The sequence below is a fragment of the Gorilla gorilla genome, chromosome 2 (genome assembly GCF_029281585.2).
Source record: "Gorilla gorilla gorilla isolate KB3781 chromosome 2, NHGRI_mGorGor1-v2.1_pri, whole genome shotgun sequence".
NCBI lineage: Eukaryota > Metazoa > Chordata > Mammalia > Primates > Hominidae > Gorilla > Gorilla gorilla.
The window spans coordinates 9,199,847-9,222,315 of NC_086017.1; the positions used below are offsets into that span (position 1 = coordinate 9,199,847).

The window sequence follows — 22,469 nt, forward strand, 5'->3', positions numbered from 1 at the left end:
AACTGAGTCATGGAAATGACCCTGTAGTCCTGCGGGACAGTGCACCTGAGCCCAGGCTGGAGGGCAAGGAGCTGGGTGTATCAAAGCAGTGAGTGGTCAGGCCCACAGACATGAGAAGCAGGGATGGGAGAACTTGAGACAGGAGACCAGCAAGGGAAAGACAGGCCCACACAGGCAAGGCCCACACAGGAAGGCCCACATGTGGCTGGTGTCTCTGCCATGAACTACCTTCTGCCAGGCTTCCTTGACCACCCCACAAGGCTCCCTGAGGCCAGGGCCACATCCAGAAACTTCACAGAGAGCTACACCCTTCACACTGCTGTTTTAACTTAACAAGCTATAGTTTGAAAGGGAACTCAGCAAAGCACTCGTGTAATTTCATTAACTTTCTCATCTTCTCAGCTGGGCATCTGCAGTTAATAATGTGCATTTGAGGAAAGAAAAATAAAAGGCATCAAAGGCCAAGTTAGACACAGGGCAGGGACGGGAGCTCTAGGCCAGTGGGTCGTGTTTTTCTGACGTGTGCTCCAGCTGCTGTCAGCTGACTCTAGCCAGTCCCCAGGCCCCGACTCAGGTGCCACCTGGTTGAGGACCTCCGGGGAGTCCTGCTGTGAATGAAAACCCACTGTGATAGGGGCATGCATCCCCTTTGCCACCCCCTCCTCACACACCTGCTTTGGGTTGGGGGTGTGACAGTCTCCTGCTGAGCCACAGCACTGCCCCATTTTGGGTGGGACAAGTTCCTTTCCATCTTGGAAGAATAGTCCACTCACCAAGGTGTTTGGCAGCTACATATAAACAGAACTTTCAATGAAAGGTTGGAATGCTCATCCTGTCCCACTCCATGTGTGATAGCGTCTGGAACCCTTTCCAGCAGGTCTATTCAACATCAATACAGCAATCTGGGCACAAGTCTCAGCCCTGCCCTCACCGGGGGCTGTGGGCACAACTGGGATGCTCAGAGGTGGGCAGGCAGGTGTCATCTCACAGGTGCAGATGTCGAGGCTCTGAGGACACTGTGACCACCCAGCCCACACACGATGGCTGAGGGAAGATGCTGGCCATTTGTGGCCCACCCAGTTTTCCACCGCTCTGTATTTTCCCTACATCTCCCCTTCCTCTGCTCCTCTGCAGAGCATGGAGCCTCTTCCACATGTACAAGAGGTGCTGAGTGGGACCGTGGCTGAGAGAAGGCTGCCAGGCTGTGCCCTGTGGTGCGGTGGGCCTGGAGTGCGGGGAGGACTGCAGCGTCTGCGGGTAGGGCACCTGCCGTGAGCAGGTCCTCTCCCATCTGACCCTCCTGCCCCCTCATCTAGTTCTTCTCTTGCTGCCAGGTTCTACTCATTGGTAAGGTTTGCCCCTTACTGGAAGCCCTTCCTCCACTCCTGTCGTCCTCAGAAGGGTGACCCTAGAACTCCTGAGGGTGGCATTCAAGAACTTCCCAGCACCACAGATGCTCAAACTGTTTCTTCTCAGGGTCAAAACCACAATGCTGAAATATCATCTCACCCCAGTTGTGATGGCGTTCATCAAAAAGACAAAAAATAACCAAGGGAACTCTTGACACTGTTGGTGGGAATGTAAACCAGTACAGCTACTGTGGAAAGCAGTGTGGAGGTTCCTCACAGAACTACAAACAGAACTGAGGTAGGAGGTGGGACTCAACTCCAGAGGTGGGGCTCGAACACCGGACCAGATTGAGGACTAGCTAAAACAGGGCTGGGGCGGAAGCAGCTTTCAATCAGACACACCCACCAGTGCCATGGAAGTTTATCGTTGCCATGGCGACACCGGGAGTTACCGCTCCTTTCCATGGCAATGACTCAATGACCCAAAAGTTACTATGCCTTCCTTAGAAATTTCTGCATAAACCGTCTTTAATCCGTGTGAAATTAAAAGTGGATTAAACATGACTGCAAAACTGCCCCGAGCTGCTCTTCTCTTCTTACAGGGCAGAGAGGGTAGCCCTGCTCTGCAGGAACAGTCTCAGAGCTGTAACATTGCTTCTTTATTACTAAAGCTGTTTTTGGCTGGGCACAGTGGCTCACGCCTGTAATCCCAGCACTTTGGGAGGCTGAGGTGGGCGGATCACGAGGTCGGAAATTCAAAACCAGCCTCGCCAAAATGTTGAAACCCCGTCTCTACTAAAAATACAAAAATTAGGTGGGCATGGTGGTGCGTGCCTGTAATCCCAGCTACTTGGGAGGCTGAGGCAGGAGAATCACTTCAACCCAGGAGGCAGAGGTTGCAGTGAGCCAAGATCGCTCCACTGCACTCCAGCCTGGGTGACAGAGCAAGACTCCGTCTCTAAATAAATAAAGCTGTTTTCTTCTTCCTTTGGCTTGCCCTTGAATTCTTTCCTGGGCAAAGGCAAGAACCCTTGCAGACTAAACTCCACCTTGGGGCTCACCTGCCCCACATCACAACTACCATAAGATCCAGCAATCCCACTCCTGGACATTTATCCAAGGGAAAGGAATCGGTATATCAAACCAATATCTGCAACCCCATGTTTATTGACAATAGTCAAGACATGGAATCAACCTAGGTGTCCAACAGCAGATGACTGGATAAAAAACGTGGTATATACACACAGTGGAATACTAGTCATCTGTAAAAAAAAAATGAAGTCCTGTCATTCATGGCAAAACGGATGGAAGTGGAGGACATTATGGTAAGTGAAATAAGCCAGGAACAGAAAGTTAAATACTGAATGTTCTCACTCACATGTGGAAACTTTAAAAAATGTTGCTCTCATAGAAGTAAAAAGTAGAATAGAGGATATTAGAGGCTGGGAAGGGGAGGGAGAGGGGACGGATAGGGAGAGATTTTTTAAAGGATATGGAATTACAGCTGGATGGGAAAAATAAGTCCTATGGTTCTTTGGCACTGTAGGGTGACTATAGTTGACTATAATTCATAGTTTCAAATAGCTAGGAGGAGAAATTATCGTGTTTGAGACGAAGGATGTGTTCGCCACCCTGACCTAATCCTTGATTCATTCTATGTACTGCAGCATCCCTGTGAACCCCACGAATATGTGCCATATTGTGTCAATTAAAAAAATAATAAAAAGTAATTGAGAACCCTAATAAGTATTGTTTATCTATTAACATTTACCATGTTAAAGATGAAAATGGAGAACAATTTAAAATCTTAAGTGTACTAGTCTCTACAGGGACAGGACTAGTAGGATAGATGTGTATATGAAAGGGAGTTTATTAAGTAGTACTGACTCACATGATCACAAGGTGAAGTCCCACAGTAGGCTGCAAGCTGAGGAACAAGGAAGCCAGTCTGAGTCCCAAAACCTCAAAAGAAGGGAAGCCGACAGTGCAGCCTTCAGTCTGTGGCCGAAGGCCCCAGAGCCCCTGGCAAACCACTGGTGTAAATCCAAGAGTCCAAAAGCTGAAGAACTTGGAGTCCGGTATTCAAGGGCAGGAGGCATCCAGCATGGGAGAAAGATGAAGGCCGGAAGACTCAGCCAGTCTAGTCCTTCCGCATTTCTCTGCCTGCTTTTATCCCAGCCACACTGGCAACTGATGAGATGGTGCCCACCCAGATTGAGGGTGGGTCTGCCTCTCCCAGGTCCACTGACTCAAATGTGAATCTCCCTTGGCAACACTCTCATGGACACACCCAGGAACAATACTCTGCATCCTCCAATCCAATCAAGTTGACAATATTAACCATCACATTAAGTAACCAATTAGTGAAAACTCATAATGAATCCATTATGCTAATGAACATCAAGGATTATGTTATGTTCATAACATAACATGTTATGAAAATAACTATATTTTCTTTAGAAACTGGTGACAGGAGTAGCATTGTTCAGATGTGTGAATGCTCCTGCTGCCTGGCTCCTGGGAAACAAGTTTCCCATGTGGAATTCTGTACTCAGTCTGCAGTGACATCACACGTCAGTTGCCTCTGCACACTTGTGAGAGAATGGGAGTGGAAAAGGCACTCAACACTTCGGCCATGCGAGGAAACCTGTTTGAACTGAGAGTCCCCTAAGAGGGGAGCCAGCATCACTTAAAAATCTTTAAGTACTCTCAATAGAAATCTTTAGTTCACAAGATGTTTTACAAATACCTTATCCTAGTCTCCATATCATTTGTGGAAGGGAAAGTTTAGATTTTATTATTATTATTTAAAAATTTATTATAGATATATTTATTATTAAATTTTAGTCAATTTTATTAATCTTTTGATCATGTGATTTTTCTATGTATTTTGCAAAGTCCACGAAATGTATTCAAAATATATTTTCTTATATTTTCATCTAAAGAGTCTTGCTATATTTACAAAGTTTCTCAGTCCACCTGAAAATAACCTTTGTGTATGTCTTGAGGTATAGATCTAAAGGTATCTTTTTTCCAAATGAAGAGCCAATTGCCCAAACGATTGGGCACTTTATTTATTTTCTAATAGACTAAGTTTCGACACAGAAGAGGGTCTTCTTTGGTGCTCTGTACTCTTTTCCATTGGTCTATTTTTCTCTTCTACCAAGATATCATGTGGCTGTAATTGCAATGGATTTATGTGGTGTGCTTGTATCTGGTGTAATGTATCCTAGACTTACTTTTTCTCCTTTAAAATTATCTTGGTTATTATTGTCCCGAATTGTTTTTGGAGTCAGCCAGTCAAGTTTGAAAAAACATGTAAACAGATGCATGTGAACGTGTCCCCATGGGTGTGTGCTTGGTGGGAACTGCGTCAAATTCATCACCTCACTTGGGGAGACTTGATCGCTTTACCATGCAGGTCTCACCACACCTCCCTATTTATAGACATATTTAAAAATATTCTTCACTGATATCTTTATTTTTTCATAAAGTTATTACCCTTGTCTTAGTTGATGTATTCCTAGGTAACTGATAACTTTTGTTGATGTCAAATGAAATTGTTTGCTTTTTATAATTATGAATTGGGTACTGCTGATAGTTTTGTTTACTAGTCTTGTGTCCAGTTGAACTCTCTTATTTGTTATGACCTTTTAAAATGTAGATTTTTATAGGGTCAATAAAGAATGATGGTTTCCTTTTATTCCTGACCCATTTTTCCACATTTAGTTCATTTTCTTGCATTATTGCACAAGCCGGTAACTCTACCAGAGGTTGCATAGAAAGGGTAGATGGGCATATCTTTGCCTTGCTCCTACCTCCCAAAGGGAGTTTCTGAAGCTTCACTGTCACATGTGATGGCTGCTTTTTCTAGTCTATGATTTAGATGCTGCTCTTGCATCAACTTAGCTGTGGATTTTTTTTTTAAATGAAGTCTCACTCTGTTGCCCAGCCTGGAGTGCAGTCGTGCAATCTTAGCTACTGCAGGCCTAAGTGCTCTCTATAAACCCCAAGTGCAACAGGTGGGAGGAGACTCTGGCTATGCACAGAGTTTGCTGGTGGGAGGACAGAGCCAGGAACTCTGTGTGTGTCAGTAAAATGTTGGGGTGACAGTCACCTGGGGGGAAAGCCATCACAGAGGCACTGACATAAGCTGTGTGCATTGGGCAGTCTCTCCACCTCCATGGGCCTCAGTGTCCTCTCAGGTGTGAGGGTCAGTGGTCCCCGTGGCCTACTGCCACATTCATTGAAATGCTACATGTCCAGAATATGCTATTTATTGAGGGGATAAAGGGAAAGAAATATACTTTGCGCATATTTCATACGGAAGACAATAGTGATAATGCTTCAGTTAGTGTGTTGGAGATGCCAGGTTGATTGTAAATGAAATTGTGCTGGGATCTCAGCTCTGCACCATAATTGCACTAAGCTTTTTGAATAGAAATCACTTTATCAAAGTTGTGATTTAGTGAGGAGAGATTGCTAATGTTTTTTGCAATGGAGTCTGTTGCTTTATCACATCATAGATTTTGTTACAAATGCATGCCGGGTGACCTATCAAGTCATAAGGCTGCAGTAACTCACCTGGCTGGTGTAGAGAAGTGTAATTCTAACACGGCCATCCCTGTGGTAAGGGGAAAGGAAAACACTGAAAGGTTGCTTCTCTGTGAACAGAGTGGCTGTTTCCAGGTTGCTGACCCCAAGGACGTGGGTTCCAGCGGACACAGTGAGCCAGGCTGTGGGGTTACACAGCATGTACCATGATGATGGGGGTTTCTTCCTCTTAGGACTCAACGGGCCCAAGGCCCTCTGGAAGCACACTCTGGAAGCTGTCCTTCTGCTCTGTTGAGGGGTAAAGAGTTGGTGAATCACCCCCAACCCCTCTAGTCCTTACTCAATTTCCATCTAACACTGCAGATGGGGCCTCATTATACAGATGCAGAAACAGAGACCCTGAGAGAGGTCTGGCCAGGCTGAGGCCCACAGCGAGTTCGTGATAAGGTAGGACCACAGCCTGGGTCTCAGGCTCACGGTGCTCTCTGTGACCCCACTAGGTCAGTCCTCTGTAACCTGCTTTAAGGGAAACAGGGTGGGGACACACTCCCCGCAGCTCAGCCTGACCCTGTGGATCTGTGGCCTGAGGGTAGGACACATGCACCAGAAGAGGTGATTCAGAGCCTGTGGTCCACTCTCAGCCTGTGTCCCCCACCCCACAGGCAGGGCCACTGCTTCCAGATTAAAGGAAAGGTGAGTTACTTAGCACTCATTAACTCACGAAGTCAAAGGTAATCAAGACCAGATTGAACTTCCATCCAATCGACTTAAACACTCTCATGTTTAAAAATCCATATAGGAAAAATAATGCAAGAACATAATTTTTTAAAAAGAATGTGGAAAAGTGGTGTAAAACTGCTAATTGCTCTTAATGTGAGCTGCAACTTTGGCCTCACTGTGGCTATTCCGTGACGGATGCTGAATGGTGATGGGGCTCCTTGGAGCTTGCTGAGGGTTCCCGCCTGTATCCACTTTCCCTCCAGTCACATCATTTTAAGAAGGGAAACTGCCCCCCCTTCCCTGCCTCCCTGCTTCCTTTGTGGTCCTTGGGAAAAAGAAATTCCATGAAGAAACTAGTCTGTGCTGCTGGGGTAAGGACAGTGTTTTCCCTGGAGGAGGCCACGCTGGAGGGACCACAGAAGCACTGTGGGCAGCTCACACCCTGCTCCATTGTCCAGGTAATGGCCACAGGGTGAGCTTGGTTTTTCAAAATCTACTGAGCGCTTTTCTGTAAGTACATGATATTTCAATGAAGCATTATGAAATTATATTATCAGAAGCCAAATTTGGTTTGTTTCCATTGGGTTTTCAAGGTCTATTTTATTCCTATCCTTTCCTTTTTCTTTACATTTTCTCCTCTTCTTTAACTAAAAAAACCTCTATAAGTTTGAAAGACTCTCAGTTCCCAAGACACGTACGATCTCAGTGGCAGCAACTGTCAAAAGACAGCACTATAACAAGTTTAATTTAAAGAACTTCATTGGCTTTTGTTCATGATTCTAGAATCAAGCAGCCCTCAGAACCAGAACAGGTTCAAAGAACCCTGGCCAGCAGCGTGGTCAGGCAGCCTCCAGGGCAGAAACTGGAAGTGCTACGTGGAGCCTGATAGGCTTGTTAGAACCTGCTGGCCGCCGCCAATGCCTCAAGCTCAGCCATCCTGCACATGAGGACTCTGCCAGGTTTATCAGTTTCCCTTAGCATGAATGACTCCATATTGGTTTGGTCTGTTGGGCCCCAGTACAGGAGCTGAGTCCAACTCAGCAGCCTGATAAAAAGGCTATTTAACACAACACAGAAGAAATGGGGGGATGGAGTATTTATCTCAAAGGACATCTTATGCAACTCATCTGAGAAGTCCTGGACTTGCTTTATTGCATCTTAGTTAAAAAGACATCTGTAGAAAAAGACAGAGGACCAAAAAGGAAGATAAGATTGGTGATGTGGGCATGTTAAAGACCACAAGGGCATTTGAGGTCATGTAGCCCCAACAAGTCCCTCCCCAGTCTCCCTGCTCAGCTCACAAGAGCCCCATCCTCCTCTCAGCACCTCTGCTTCCCTCACTCCTTTTTGCTTCAACTCGAGGTCCAGGACTGTCCCACACTTGCATTGAGCTTCAAGCTGGCCTCAGGGAGGAGAGTGTTTGGGGTGTTCACACTGACCTCCCCCAGCCACGAACAGCTTCTTAAGCCACTCCCAGCATTAGGCACCCACTGTGTCCTGGGAGCTGGTCAAGCCAAACCTCAGTGGTCCCTTTGCCCCTCTCTTCAAATGTTCAGCCTTCCTGGGACAGTGGTCACAGGCAGACCCTGGTGCACTGCAGAGCCTAGTCTGCGCTTCCTGTTGCTCTGGGCAGTTTGATTTCTGCATCTCCCACTTTCCTAGACTGCAAAAGGGGTCTGAGCTTTGCCTGACAACTTTCAGTTATTTCTTTTCTGAGTTTTATTTTTGGAGGCCTCTGTCCCTGGACAGTGCTGATATGAGACTGAGAAGCAGAAGGAAGAGAGCCTGTGAAGCAAGTCACCCACCTTGCACACACTCCTGCCCTAGCTCACTCCTGGCCCTGCTCCTTCTCCAGCTTGCTGCTGACTCCACTCCGTCAGATGCTCTGGCTTGCTGCTGACTCCACTCCATCAGGTTCCCCTCAGCTTCCCTGCATGGCCTTTGCCAGAACAGCTGCAGCTCAGCAACTTCTTGGGCATCAGTGCCCTCACTTATAATGCTGCTGACTCCTTATCCCAGTGTAGCCTCAGGGGAGCTGTGCTGTTCCTGGTTGCAGTCTTGCAGCAGTGTGCCATTCTCTCGAGTGACAGGCAGCTCTTGCTCTGTACTCAGCAACTGGAACTAAGTTCAGACCTAACTTCAGGCCCAAGTGCTGCTCCTTCTGAGTTCAGTGAATGTGTAACATGAAATGTCCCTCACCTTCGGGTTCTTCATTCTTTGAGTATGTATGAGATAAATGTGTGAAATATTTCCTGAGTCATGGATACAATATGAACTTAATAAATAAATTTGTTTAGTCATTGAAATATGTGGGCCACTTGCTTTACTCCAGGGACAGTGTCAGCTGCCAGAGATGCAGCAGGAGTAGGGGAGGCACCGTTCCTGGTGTGGCTTCATTGTGGGAGAGGGGGGGCGGTGGCGACCACTAAGCGTGCAGGCAGGCAGGGCACAGTCCTCAAACCCAGGGGGTGAACCAGGGAGTTGTGGCCCTGAGAAATAAGGCCAAGGCAGACCTTGTTCAGAAGAAGCCCATTCGGAGGGTGTGTCATTCAAGATATGCCCCAACGGCTGGGAAGGAAGTAACCCCCATAATGCAGGGAAAGAACATTGCAGGTGAGACCCCGGTGGGAGAGCTGTGGGTTGAGGAGGAGAAGGCGGGCAGGGCAGCCGCCGCAGAGAGGCACAGAGATGGGGAGATGCCAGGCTAGGCAGGTCCTTGTAGACCAGGAGAGTCCTAAGCGTAAGGGAAGCAGAGAGTAGGGCAAGCTGGAAGCAGGCGCTTGGCAGGCTGGGCAGAGCTCCGGGACAGAAGGGAAGGCTGGCCTTGGGTCCTTCTACCAGGGTGCACACAAGACATGAGGAGGCTTGTATCTGACCGGTGGTAAGATGAGCGAAGGCCCTGAATAGTTTCAGGACATATTTTACTTATAAATAACAGGACTTTATGATAGAGCTCAGGAGAGGGAAGAAGCAAGAGTGGCTTCCAGACTGCAAACTTGAGCAATTAGATTGTTATGGATATAATTTATCTTAAATGGGGAAGATTCGGGGGAGGGTGGAGTGTCGGGGGGAGGGTGCATTTTGACCTTATGGGGTGAAGTGGTCTGCCACGGCAAGGGGGGTGCATTGTGGTGGTGGAGGGTGCAGTGTGTTGCGGGGTGCATTGTGGCAGATGGGTGTGCTGTGAGGAGAGAGAGTGCATTTTGGTGGGAGGAGAGTGCAGTGTGTTGAGGAAAGGTGCATTGTGATGTGTGTGGGGTGCTTGGTGGGGATGTGGGGTGCATTGCTGAAGAAGGCACATTATGGGGAAAGGATGCAGTGTTGTGAGGGAAAAACAGGTTTTGGGGGTAGGGCATGGTGTGGTGTGGTGGCGATGTGTTTGGATCTGGGCTAGCTGAGTGTGGAGCCCAGCTGGAGGGAAGGGCTGGGGATACGAATGTAGGGGCCACAGCTGGGAGGGTCTTCAAAGCCTGGGGAGGCAGGAAGCAGGCAGCCATCCAGGGGGAAGGTGTGAGAAGGGAAAGCATGGCCAGGACTGCCTTGTGGGAACTCCGGCCTGCTGAGGTCTGCAGGGGAAGATGCGTCAACCACAGAGACTGAGAAGCAGCAAAGCAGCAGGAAGGCCAGTGGGGTCAGGGCGTGGGGCCCGCGAGCCTAGGATGGAAGCTTTTGGGAGGAGCTTTGTCTGTGGCTGAAACCCCTAGATCCAGGGGTGAAATGTGAGGAATTCCTTCGTTGGCACAGAGGAGGTGGTCACCTCCCCAGAGCAGCCTGGGCAGATGACTGAACCCAGTGGTGGGGGAAGGCAGCCCCAGGACTGCTTTGGAAAGCCTTTCTGTGAAGGGGAGAGGAAAACAGGACAATTGGAAAGAGATGCAGAATCCAGTGAAACTTTTGTTTTAGAGGGTGTGGCTGCAGCAAGTCTGCACAGGGGGCACAAAGCGAGAGGTCAGGTCGGCCTTAGATGGGGTGAGACCCCCACATCCCAACACCAGGCAAGCTTGTTGGGAGGCTGGGAAAGATGCAGATGTGTCTGGATTTTGTGATGGGAGCTGGGGCTCCTCTGACAGTATGTGCATCTCCACAGGAATGCAGCCTGTCCACCGCACACACATCCAACACCACCTCCGCGGTCACCACTAGCTGGGTGCAGGACTGACTTAGGCCTCACTGATTCTGAAACTTCCATTGCAAAATTACCATGGAGACAGTCAAAGAAATCCAACCCAACCAACTTCATCTTACTTCTAACCTCCAAGCTGTCCTTGTTCATTCCTGGGTGTAGGCTGAATTACCTTTGGGAAGAACTTAGTTTATAGTTTATAGGACCCGAAGGGTAGAGGAGGTGAGGAAGTCAGGCTGCCCCAGAGCCTCCGCAGGAACCAGCCCTGCGTGCCTGGATTTTAGACCCTTCAGATGCTGGCCTCCAGGGCCGTAGGATGATACGTGTGTGCTGTTTCAGCCATTCAGTGTGTGGTCATTGTTACAGCAGCCAGAGGGAGCTGATATGGTGAGATGCGGTGGTACGGAGGGAGGAGTACTGCCATGTCAGATACATCTAGTTTCAATAATGGAGTGAAAGGAACCTGGGAACACAGGGCCTGGTGAGCCGCTTTTCAGTGTTTCCATGTGTGTGAAATTGCCTAGACACAGATTAAAGCTTGCTCTCGTCTTCTTGCTCACAGGAACTGCGGAGCGCACATGGGAAACCACGTTGATGTGATACATGCTGTCACATCCACTCTGTGACTTCTTCCCCACCCGATTCACAGCAGCGGGACCTCAGGCGGTGCTCCAGCCACTGCTGCACCGGGGACACTCACTCTCCCAGGCTCTGGCTGTGCCGCTGCTCCTGGAACTCACCCGGCCACAGGTGAAGGCTCACCTCCAGGGAACCTTCCAGAGCTTGTGCTGGCCCTGGGCTCCTTCCCACAGCAGAGGAAGCTGGACTGGACCCATGTGGCTTATTCCATGAGATCGACAAGTGTGGCCTGTGGTGGGGAGGAGATCGGGAAGGTGGAGGACAGCAGAAAATACCAGAAGGGAGAGGCTGGAAGAGGAGGCATGGGGAGGAGGGCACCACTGTCCCCTCCAGGTCCTCTTCCTGAGAACAAGGTGGGCAGAAGGAGGGATGGGTAAGGGGAGAAGAGAAGGGAGAATGAGACATAGAAGGAGGAGCATGCCAGAAAGTGTTGGGAAAGACGGGAAGGGCTGGCAGTGACGCAAACCCTGCAGCCTCAGGCCAGGTGCCCAGGAGGATGCCACACACTACAGGCCCATGCGTCCTCTGAGGGGAGAGCTCACAGCAGCTTTGCTTCTAGAACTGGACTCCTCCTCTCAGCTGACACCAAGGGCTCTGCAGGCTTACCTGTGGCCAGCTGTGCCCTGCCTTCGGCCCTGCCTGAACCCAGATCCCCTCCTGAGCCCTGCTGACATCCCAGCGGGGACAGGGAGAGGTCTCCTCCTCAGAGTAGGGTGTTTGTGAAGGTGAAGGTAAACCTTATTTGAGAGTTATTAACCTTGGCTGAGCAACTTTTAAAGGCTTTGCTACAGTGACCTAGGCAAAGAGCAGGAGGAAATCCAGGATCCAAAGAGCCTTCTTGGGGAAACAGCCATCCAGTGGGAAGCCAGTGCCAGCCTGTCCTTTTCCCCTTCAGTTGCCTCTGGCCTCTGCAGGTCTGATGCAGAAACAGGAGGGAGCTGGCCCTGTGCTGGGGGGGGTCTCTCTGGAAGTTTTTTTCCTTTCATTTTCCTAGAGGGGGTTTCTTACTGTTGAAAATCTAGAGAGCGAATAAGAAGTTTCCCACAGGCCTCTGAGGAAGGAGAGAGTGGAGATCATGGCTATGTAGCCTCAGGAAGGCCTGGTGGGGTATTTGGCTCTTCCCTGGGGCCACCAGAGACAGCAAGTGTTGGTCCTTGCAGCCAGGGCACCAGCACAAGATGGAGCAGGGCTGGGAACAGAGGTCAACAACCCTTGGGATGTGGGGCCTGCGGCAGGCTGAGGGGGATGCTGAGAGACCAGCCTTCCCGGCAGTGCAGGCCCCTTGGCCAGGAACAGCTCGTGTGTCCTGATGGACATGGCAGGCGGGGCCTGCCTGCCCTCCTGCACCTCTGCCCTCCCCCATCCCCTGTAACTGCCCAGCCCTGAGAGGAGACAGAGCTCCCTCTCCGAGGTCAAAGCCTCGTGTGCACCCACCCCTGAAGGACAGGATGTCTTGAGGAGCAGAAACCCTCTCCAGGCCTAGCACAGTGAACACTGTGCTAGGTGTTCACGCCAGCCCCCCACCCACCAAGGTCTTCCTCACTAGGTGACAAGGGAGGGACGCAGGGTGTAGAAAACTCAAGACATCAGCCTTTCCAGTTCCAGCCCGGCCCGGAAAGCGTCAAAGGCATTGAACATTCCACACCGAGCTGTTCAGGGGGCACCACAGGGCGCTTAGATGACAGGGGTCCTTGAGCTTCTGACTCCCCCATGCCACCCTCCCTGCCCTGCACGGTCCCACTCCCCACGCAGGCCACACGCTTCTGTCCTGTCTCAGCGGGAGCGGTAGCCTGTGTTCACCTTGTCCAGTGTGTCTTCATTCTTGACCCCCATGACCATTCCCGATGGCCTCACACTCCTTCCCTGCCCCTCACCAGCAGGAATGTGTGGGAACATCCATTCCCAGGACCCTGTCCCACCCAACAGCCCACTCCTGCGGCTGCCACGCTCATCCCAGGCCTGGAGAGGGTTTCTGCTCCTCAAGACATCCTGTCCTTCAGGGGTGGGTGCACACGAGGCTTTGACCTCGGAGAGGGAGCTCTGTCTCCTCTCAAGGCTGGGCAGTTACAGGGGATGGGGGAGGGCAGAGGTGCAGGAGGGCAGGCAGGCTGCTGGAGAAGCCCAGAGGGCAGCACCTTGGCTGCCCTTCAGAAACCTGTTTGCTAAGCCCCAGGCTCCTGCCCCAGACCTTTTAATGCAGATCTCCAGGGAACAGAGGAGAAAGGGTCAGAAGCTCTCATCTCAGTGCACACAACCTGGTGTTGCTTATCCTCAGAGGGCCCTGGAAGGGAGAAAGGGAGAATGGGCTGCTGAGTTGTCTGGGTGAAGGAGACTGGAGGGCAGGGGTTCCCCTAGAGAGGGACAGGTCGGGGCTCGGGGGAGGAGAAGCAGGTCGGCTGGAGCAAGAATTGGTGTCATCCATCTTCTCCCACAGGCTTGCTTGGGGACATGTGCTCCCCGAGCAGCACAGTCTGCAGTCACACCCAGGAGGATCAGTTGGTGCCCGGCGGATGGCACATTGTCAGCAAACACTCGGAAGATGGCTGGGTGAGAAGTGAATGGATGAAGCCGTACCCCTGCTGCCCATCGAGGGTCCTGGGGTGCCCCGCCTGCCTGCTTTGCACTGTGCTAGGTGTTCACGCCAGCCCCTCACCCACCAAGTCACTCCTGTCTCTTGCCGGTGTCTCAGAGGATGTGGGGTGAGATCCACCATCCACATGTGCCATGCACTGGCTCTGCTGGAATAAAGACTATCCAGCGGGGTTGAGGAGGGCAGGTGAGAGGCCCAGGTTCCGGCTCTGCCTGCCAGCTGTGTGTCATGGGCAGGTCGGATCATTCTTCTAAAGCTCAATTTCCACTTCTGTAGAATATAGAGCAGCCCTTCCTGGGGCTCTTGTGAGGTCTGAGTTTTTCATCACTCATGGAGCATCTCCTAGAATTCTCTGGCACACAGTAGGAGCTTAATAACTGTTACTACCCTCATTCACAGATCTCAAAAGAAGCCTTGATTGCTTTTGCTCTTTTTTCCTGTTCCCAAATGTGCTACCTGCTTCTGTGCAGAGACCTTTGGGGATGGGAAATGGGGTGAAGGGGGAGTACATGGTCTACTGCTCCACCAAGCTCTCAGACACACCTGTTCCCATGCTGGACTGCTGAGCCAGGGATGGCTGCCTGGCCAGGGAGGTGCCCATCAGCACATCAGGACGGACTGGAATGGAGCTGGGACAGCCCTATGGACACAACCTTCTACAGATGACCGCTGAGGCTCGGAGGAGTGAGGCGGCCTCAGTCACTTCAGCAAGGCCATCCCTCCCCACTCCAGCCCTGGATTCCATTGTTCCCTCTGTTTTCTGGATAAGAAAATAGACTCAGGGTCCCACACAAGTGAAGTCAAGCTCTTCCCACCTCCAAAGCCAGCCTGACCTCCTGTTGCCTGGGAGCCAAAGGCAGCCTGTGTGCTTGTCCCCCAGGCGTCACTCATCCTTGCCTGTTAAAAATAAAATAGCGGCACAGAAGCACTCCTATAAACTCACTGCCAGTGGGAAAAAAAGCTTCAGAATGCAGTAAAGCTATCTGGCTTTCATGCCAGATGAATCTGAGAATCAGGAAAACTGGGGTCAAAAACCACTTAATGGGAGACCAAGTTCCATGGAGCTCTTAGGAGACAGGGAGGAGGCCAGCCCAGGATTCCAGGCATCATCTGATTGCTGCCAAGCACGACTCCCAGACCCCAGATACCAGGCCACCCACAGGCCCCGCAGAGTCCTGACGTCCTCCTGCGGACACCCTCTGAAGGAGGCACCCGTCTTCCCCCAGGGTCCTGACATCCTCCTGCGGACACCCTCCGAAGGAGGCACCCATCTTCCCCCAGGGTCCTGACGTCCTCCTGCGGACACCCTCTGAAGGAGGCACCCGTCTTCCCCCAGGGTCCTGACGTCCTCCTGCGGACACCCTCTGAAGGAGGCACCCCTCTTCCCCCAGGGTCCTGACGTCCTCCTGCGGACACCCTCTGAAGGAGGCACCCGTCTTCCCCCAGGGTCCTGACGTCCTCCTGCGGACACCCTCTGAAGGAGGCACCCGTCTTCCCCCAGGGGTGGAGTTGCTTGGACAGCACACATGCTGAGGCTGCATAGTGGTGCTGGAGACTGGATGTAATTACAAAACATCGAGTTGCCTTTGAGAAACTCTAGGATCTGCAGCCCCAGCACCCCCACCTAGATAGTATTTTTCACCCTGAGCTTTTGTCTGTTTTGCATCCTCGCCACTTTCCTGCCTGTCTTCTCCCTCTTGTTGGGGATCATGTTAGACCTGTCCACCCATCCACCTCACTGCACATGCCAGGCTCAGTTACTCGCCAACACCATGCAAACTGCAGGGACACATTGAAGATGCACAACATTTGCTCACTGTCTTCAGGGAGATTGAAGTCTAGAGATGAAGCTAGACAAATGCCTCTGCTGCTTAAATCAGTCATGTCCAACTACAACTGAGGACAAAATCAGAGGGCTGCTCATCTAATAACACAGGAATTCAGAGGAGTGGGAACTCACCGAGTGGTCAGGCCCATCCTCCTGTACTCAGGCTTGATGTGTGAGTAAGATTGTAATGTGTGGAACGGAGGGGAAGGGTGTGCTCGACAAGAGGAAAAGCAGTGCAGAGGCTCAGAGGTTGGAGAGAGGAAACCAGAAAGAGGAGTGAGGGCCAGAATTGGGGCTGGGGAGAAATGCAGCTTGACTCTTATAGTAAGCGTGTGCTTAGCTGTGCTCTGTGCAGGATAGTGTCCGAACAGAGCAGGGAGGCATGAATGCCCTTAGATCAAGGGCAGAGGGAAAGGGCCTTGCAGGGAGCCTGGTGTCTGCAGGCAAGCAGGACAGGGATTGGGAGTGGCTGACGTCTGGAACCACTGAGCTGCATAGGATGGACTAAGTTCAGCACCTGGACACATGCCACTTCAGATCTGTAAACACTCAATTGTAATCCAGGCCTTTACCATTGTCCTCCATATTTCCACCCAGCTTTCTTTTCCAATTATTTGAGAGCCAGGCCACCTGGGTTCTGGTGCTGCTGGATTCAGGCCCTGCCCTCAGACTCATGGCAAGCAGGAGGAGAAAGAGAAAAGTAGACAAAGAAGATGGAGAGAAACCACTAAGCCAACACCCACATACACTCCAAACTCACGTGTCTTTTAACGTGGCACTGGGTGTTCCTGCAGTGGAATTCCACATGTGTTGTGGCCACAGCATCTTGTCTCTGAAAAAACTTCACAACCACCATTGTGATTTACCCCACATGGCCCTGCTCAGGGGTAACTGTCCATCTTCCCTAAAGGAGGAGGGGCTTCCTGATGCTCACACATGGAGCATGTGTGGCTGAAGCCACAGCAATGCCTGTGAATATGGGCCCACACAGCAGCCCTGCTCAAGTTGGCCCCTGGCCCATCAGAATGCTGTGACCTGCAAGCCCTGCCATCCTACCACCCACCCCTCTGCTGGGCCTTGCTGGACTGCCGTGGGAGTGTGACTGTCCAGCCCTCACTACCGTGAAGCCCACGAGTTAGACCATGGGGCCAGCCAAGTTGTGCTGGGATCCTTCCTGGTGCATGCCAATATTTGGGGCCAATTGAGTCCCAAGGAGAATTGTGGAGTACTAGGGCAGGAAGCATACGGACCTGCACCCTCCTTCCCAGACTCCATCACCCATCACTTCACCTGAGCCTGCATGAGCAACCCCGCCAGGCATGAGAAGCACACAGCATGTTCTGCCCATGGGGAGGCCCCCCAAGGGAAACAGGCCAGGCTGGGGGGCCTCGGGGCTTTACAAACATTTCAAAGGCAGAAAAGGAGGACATTTCCTCAGCCAAGAGCACCCCAAGGCAGGATTTGAGCCAAAACGAGGATTCAAGACACATGACTCCTTGCTAGAGGGATGCAATTTTTAGGGTGAAAGCTCCCTCCAATGAAAAAACTATGCCCAGGAGGTCAGCTCAGGTCAACATCTCCAGTGCCAAACTCAAACGGATAGTTGATGTCTGGTGATAAAGAGTGAAAACTTAAAGGAAAGGAGAGGCTGGATCAGTGCCTTCAACATTTACATTCGCATGCCAGGAACTGTCTGCCAAGTGCAGAGTTCATCATTCAGAGATACAAAAAATTGACAAGAGCCACGGAAAAGAGGGGTATTCTATAATATTACATAATACACGGTGGACTTGTAAATTGCCGTATCACATAGGCCAGTGCTTCATGCATAGACTTGCTGCAATGCTCTCTTTCCACTTACCCCAGGGTTTATCTCTACACTGAGTCTCTCCTGGAAGTTTACATGCACAGAAATCCTCCCAGCATCCCAAAGCTGTTGTCTGCAGCTTCTGCCATTGGAGGAGTAATTGCAGATGGTGCCTTGGGTATCTAACGCCGTGTGACACATTTCCACAGACTTCCCAGCTGTAAACTCCTTGTGATCATCATCTCGCAGTTTCTGGGAGGCAGAAATCCGGGCTCACCTGCGTTCTTTTCCTCAGGAGGTCTCATGAGCCTTCAGGTTGGACGTTTCACCTCAAAATTTGACTGAGAAAGAGATCCACTTCCAAGCTCATGTGGTCCTTGGAGGGTTGGCATTTCGTGGGCTGTTGAACTGGCCACAGGTCCTGCCCACACTTAGGGGAGAAGGTGACATGAGAACGTGGATGCCAGAGGGTGGCATCACCAGGGGTTGGCGGGCAGGCTGCAGTAGGTGGTCTCTAGATGACCCCAGTGACCCCTGCTTGCTGGTATTCACAGCCCAGTGCAATTTCCTTTTCTTGAGCAACTTGCTGTGGCGTTAGGATCTCTCAGGGTTGACGGGATGCCGCTTCTGTGACAGATGTGATTGAATCACATGAGATTATAATATCCTTGTTGATAACAGACACTCGCCCTTGCCAGCTTGTATGATGCTAGCTGCCTCATCATGAGCAGCTGCCTGTGTGGCCAGGACCTGAGGGTGCCCTGCAGCTACAGCCAGCAGGAAGCCAACGGGCTCAGCACAATAACCCACAGAGAACTGAGTCCTGCCAACACCACGTAAGGGAGGAACAACCCCGCCCCAGCCAAGATCTCAGGTGTGGATTAGCCAGGGTTCTCCAGAGAAAGAGAATCACTAGGATATATATGTGGAGATAAGAAAGGAATTTATTATGGAAATTGTGATTACAGAGGCCGAGGAATCAGCCTCATGGCCAGTCCTCCACAAGCTGGAGCCCCAGGAAACCCCATGGTGTAGTTCGATCAGCATCCAGTGGCCTGAGAGCCAGGAGCCCCTGTGTTGGAGGGTGGGAGTAGATGCATGTCTCAACTCAGAGAGCAGATCCACCCTTCCCAGCCTTCTGTTCTGTTTTGTGGGTGATGCCAGCCCACATCGGCGAGGGCAATTCTTTTTACTCAGTGTGATTCTTAATTTTGGGTGTCACCTTGACTGGATTAGGATATACCTAGAGCACCGGGAACGCATTATTCCTGGATGTGTGCAAGGCTGTTTCCAGAGGGGACCGGTGTGTGAGTCAGTAGACTGAGTGGGGAAGACACCCTGGCTGTGGGCAGGCACTGTCCAATCAGCTGGAGAGGATCCTAAAGAAGAAGGCAGAGGAAAGGTTATTATCCTACTCTCTCTCCTGGGGCTAGGACACCATTCTCCTGCCCTTGAACATTGGAACTCCAAGCTCTCTGGCCTGTGGATTCCAGGACTCCCACTAGAACCATGCCCAAAGTCCCCACCACCCTGTCAGGTTCCCAGACATTAAGCCTGGAACTGAGAGTTACATATGGGCTTCCCTGGTTGTGAGGCCTGAAGACCTGGACTGAGACATGCTGTGGGCTTCTCTAGGTCTCCAGATTGCACACAGATTATGGTGGGACATTGCAGCCTTCATAATCACGTGATCCATTTCCCCTAATAAATCTCTTTTCGCATATCTCTGTCTGTATCTAGATATTGATATCCTATTGGTTCTGTCTTTCTGGAAAACCCTGGCGAATACAGTGTCTATTGATGCAATTGCTAATCTCTTCCAGAAACACTCTCACAGACTTACCCAGAAAAAATGCTTTACTAGCTATCTGGATGTCCCTTAATCCCGTCAAGTAGACACAGAAAGTTTTCCATTGCAAGGTGAGATGCCAGTCCTGGCTTACATCTTGTTTGCAGGCTTGTTCCAGGGCCATAATCAGAGGACTCACCCCAGCTGTGCCCAGATTCCTGACCCACAGAAACTGAGATAAATGTGTGATGTTTTAAGATGCTAAATTTTGTGGTGATGTTCACAGCGGTAGAGGGATAATGCAGACTGCCTTCTCTAAGAACCTGCCCCTCAACTCTCTGTGAGTCTTCTTTCTTCAACATTTCTCCAAACTTTCCTTCTGTACAGGGTTGACTGAGAAGTCTTTCAAGGGATAACAGCGCCTTGGAAGGGGTAAAACTGCATAAATTCTACTTCACTAATACACCAACAGTCCACTGTATGCTTCACACAGAAGGAATGTGATGCCCTGGGCAGGAGGGCATTTGGTATTTAAGTGCAATGACCCCTAGCAATAGCCAGAGTTGTTACCAGTTGTCTCAACCTAAATAATTTCTAGTGCATATCCAAGCTTTTACAGAACTTTCGCATAACAAACAAGTATGGTTTCTGTCTGTAAATGTAAATTTTGCCCAGAATGTACTGCTGGAATCCTCATTGCCTTTACTTTTAGAAGCAAAGGACACACAAGGTCTTTCCTGTCTCACTCGCCCTCATTTAGATAAAATGACAGATATGACTTCTGGATCAGACCCTGGTATGACTTGCGACTTGTTCCTCACCTTTGAAGATTCTGACTCTTCTGCAGATTAGAGAGTTTCCCATCACTCTTTCTGGTGTGTCACTGTAAGATCCAAAGGAAGAAAGGACACCTCCCATGGGTCATCTCTAGTTTAGGGACAGGGTGTTTCTGAAGTATGTGTTAATAAACATATTTATAATAACACATATTGGCTGACTGTCTCAGGTATAAAATCCTGAGACCCAGGGTGTCCACATGCCCAAATGTGGCTCCTGCAGTGTCCCCGCTCTAACTGGGCTCTCTAGGACCACACATCACTCTGAGAGCACCTGTGCTAGCCCTGCCTCCCCTGACCTTGTCCCCCAAAGCTCTACACCTGGGGAGCAGGATCTTTCATGTTATCCCTGAAGGGATATGAAACATCACTCCCACTCCCTCGTGTGGCTGTGGTGGTGGAAATGAATAATGCTTCGGAACTGTGCTCTGTCGTATGCGTCACACTGCTCCCTTCAAAATGCACTTTTACAGGCATCGTTTTACTCAAACATCAGAACAATCTCATGGGAGACAGGCAAGAAATTATTTACTCCCATTGTAAAGATGATGAACGTGAGACTCAAAACAGATCGAGTGACTTGCCTTAGTCACACAACAATTTGGGGCAGTTTTTCTTATGTCCGTTGAGTTCAGCACTTTCAGTTATCCCCTCACAGTTTTCCAGGGTCTAACGGGGATGATTCCTGCAGAGAGAGGTCAGTGTGGACCCACAGTGTGTGCTGTATGTCGCCCTCATCTGGCCTCTGCCATTGGATTCTGCATCCTGGAGTCCTGAGGCTGTGCCCAGCCTGCTGCAGAGACCAAGTCCCCAGATCCATGGTGCCACTGGTCTCAGCTTGCTGTAGACAGTTCTTGGCTATGTCTGAGGTCTAGGGTAGTTGTTAAATATGCAAACATTTGCTTCTGAAAGTTGCACAGATGAGATAATAAATGTATTGTCACTCTTCATGAGCATCAGTGAACATTGCTTACCTCACTTGGATCTGTGAGATTTCACAATCTGTTACTTTGTGGCAAAACTGGTATAAATTTAATCCTTGCATTTCTCTTCCTGCCTCAAACACGGGCCAGTAGACCTTCTTCCCGAAGTCATCCATGCCTGGAAATGAGCTTGCTCACATCCTGCAGAGCAAAAGTCACCTTGTGTCCAGCATCAGAATGCACCAGCCTTGCCTTCAGAGCCACTGATGTTTACTTCCTGAGCCCTGCCTGGCTAAGGGCTTGTTTCTGTGGAGCCAGTCTCTTCTCCCTGACTCAGGGAACACTTCTCACCATGGCTTGTTTCAAACTGCACAGTTCTAGGTGTCCAAGAGCTGAGGGACCTTTGAGGCTCAGCTTCTGGGCTCTACAATATAGATAAAAATACCCAGTTCATGAGATTGTCTTGAAGGTAAAATAGGTATGCAGTGTGACAAGGTGTCACAAAAAGGTGAGAGTTGTACGGATTTATTTTGTCTCCAATGTACCCAGGTCATCCTCCAAACTGAAAGCTTGTCATTGACCCACCAACAAACCCTGCCATGTGCCACAACCTCATGATTCTTTCCTCTCACTAGAGGAGTGCGTGGAGTGACTTTTTTTTCCAGCTGGTGATCCTTTTTGTATTAGTCATTCATTAATTCCGCAGAGTTTAATGAGTGGCTGCTTGTGCCCGCCTCTTACTATTCCAACTCCCTCTCTCATTAATTCACAGGAATGAATTCTCTCATTCGACCAAAATATGCATTCAAGGAACATTCACAAACAGCACCCATTGGCTGTGAAATAATGCCAAGTGGCTCACGTGGACTGAAGCCCATGTGCTCGGTCCATGAATGACCTTCCAACCTGCCAGGCTCAGCCTAGTTTCCGGCCTCTACGTGCAGCCTCCTCAACATAGCAAAGCCCCTTGATCCCTATCTACAGAAAGTGTCAGCCCTTCTACCAGAAGTCCTGTAGTACTTCAACAGCTACAGCCACACACTCAGGGACCTGACGGTAAGGATCCTTATTACCGGCCCAACTCTGACCTGGTGCCCAGAATCTGATAGTGTGGTTTCTGAAGCCAAGCCCCACCCTGGGCTTTAATCCTTAGAACTATATTTATGTCCTGGGTCCTGCTTTAGTGAATGCCCTAGTACCCCGAGGCTCTCCTAAATCCAAAGCACTGCCTAGGTATTACCAGCCCATTCTGAGAATGAGCCCTCAGTCCTAGGCTGAATGGGGCTCTGCTCCATGTGAAGATACTTCTGT

The 22,469-nt window shown here is 50.3% G+C and overlaps 1 protein-coding gene across 4 annotated transcripts in view; it reads right to left on the minus strand.

The window, feature by feature from the left end:
• The window catches only part of LOC129532709 (NADH dehydrogenase [ubiquinone] 1 alpha subcomplex subunit 8-like), a 201,756-nt gene that overhangs the window by 47,995 nt on the left and 131,292 nt on the right, over positions 1–22,469 (minus strand). The window contains exon 4 of one of the 4 annotated variants that reach the window (XM_063703546.1): positions 17,327–18,989. The exons of 2 other annotated variants lie outside the window; for them this stretch is intronic. In XM_063703546.1, the coding sequence (XP_063559616.1) occupies positions 18,873–18,989 (117 nt within the window). In that variant the 3' untranslated portion in view covers positions 17,327–18,872. Of the gene's footprint in view, positions 1–17,326; positions 18,990–22,469 lie in introns of those variants that run through there. One more of the 4 variants, XM_063703550.1, reaches the window with a different exon arrangement.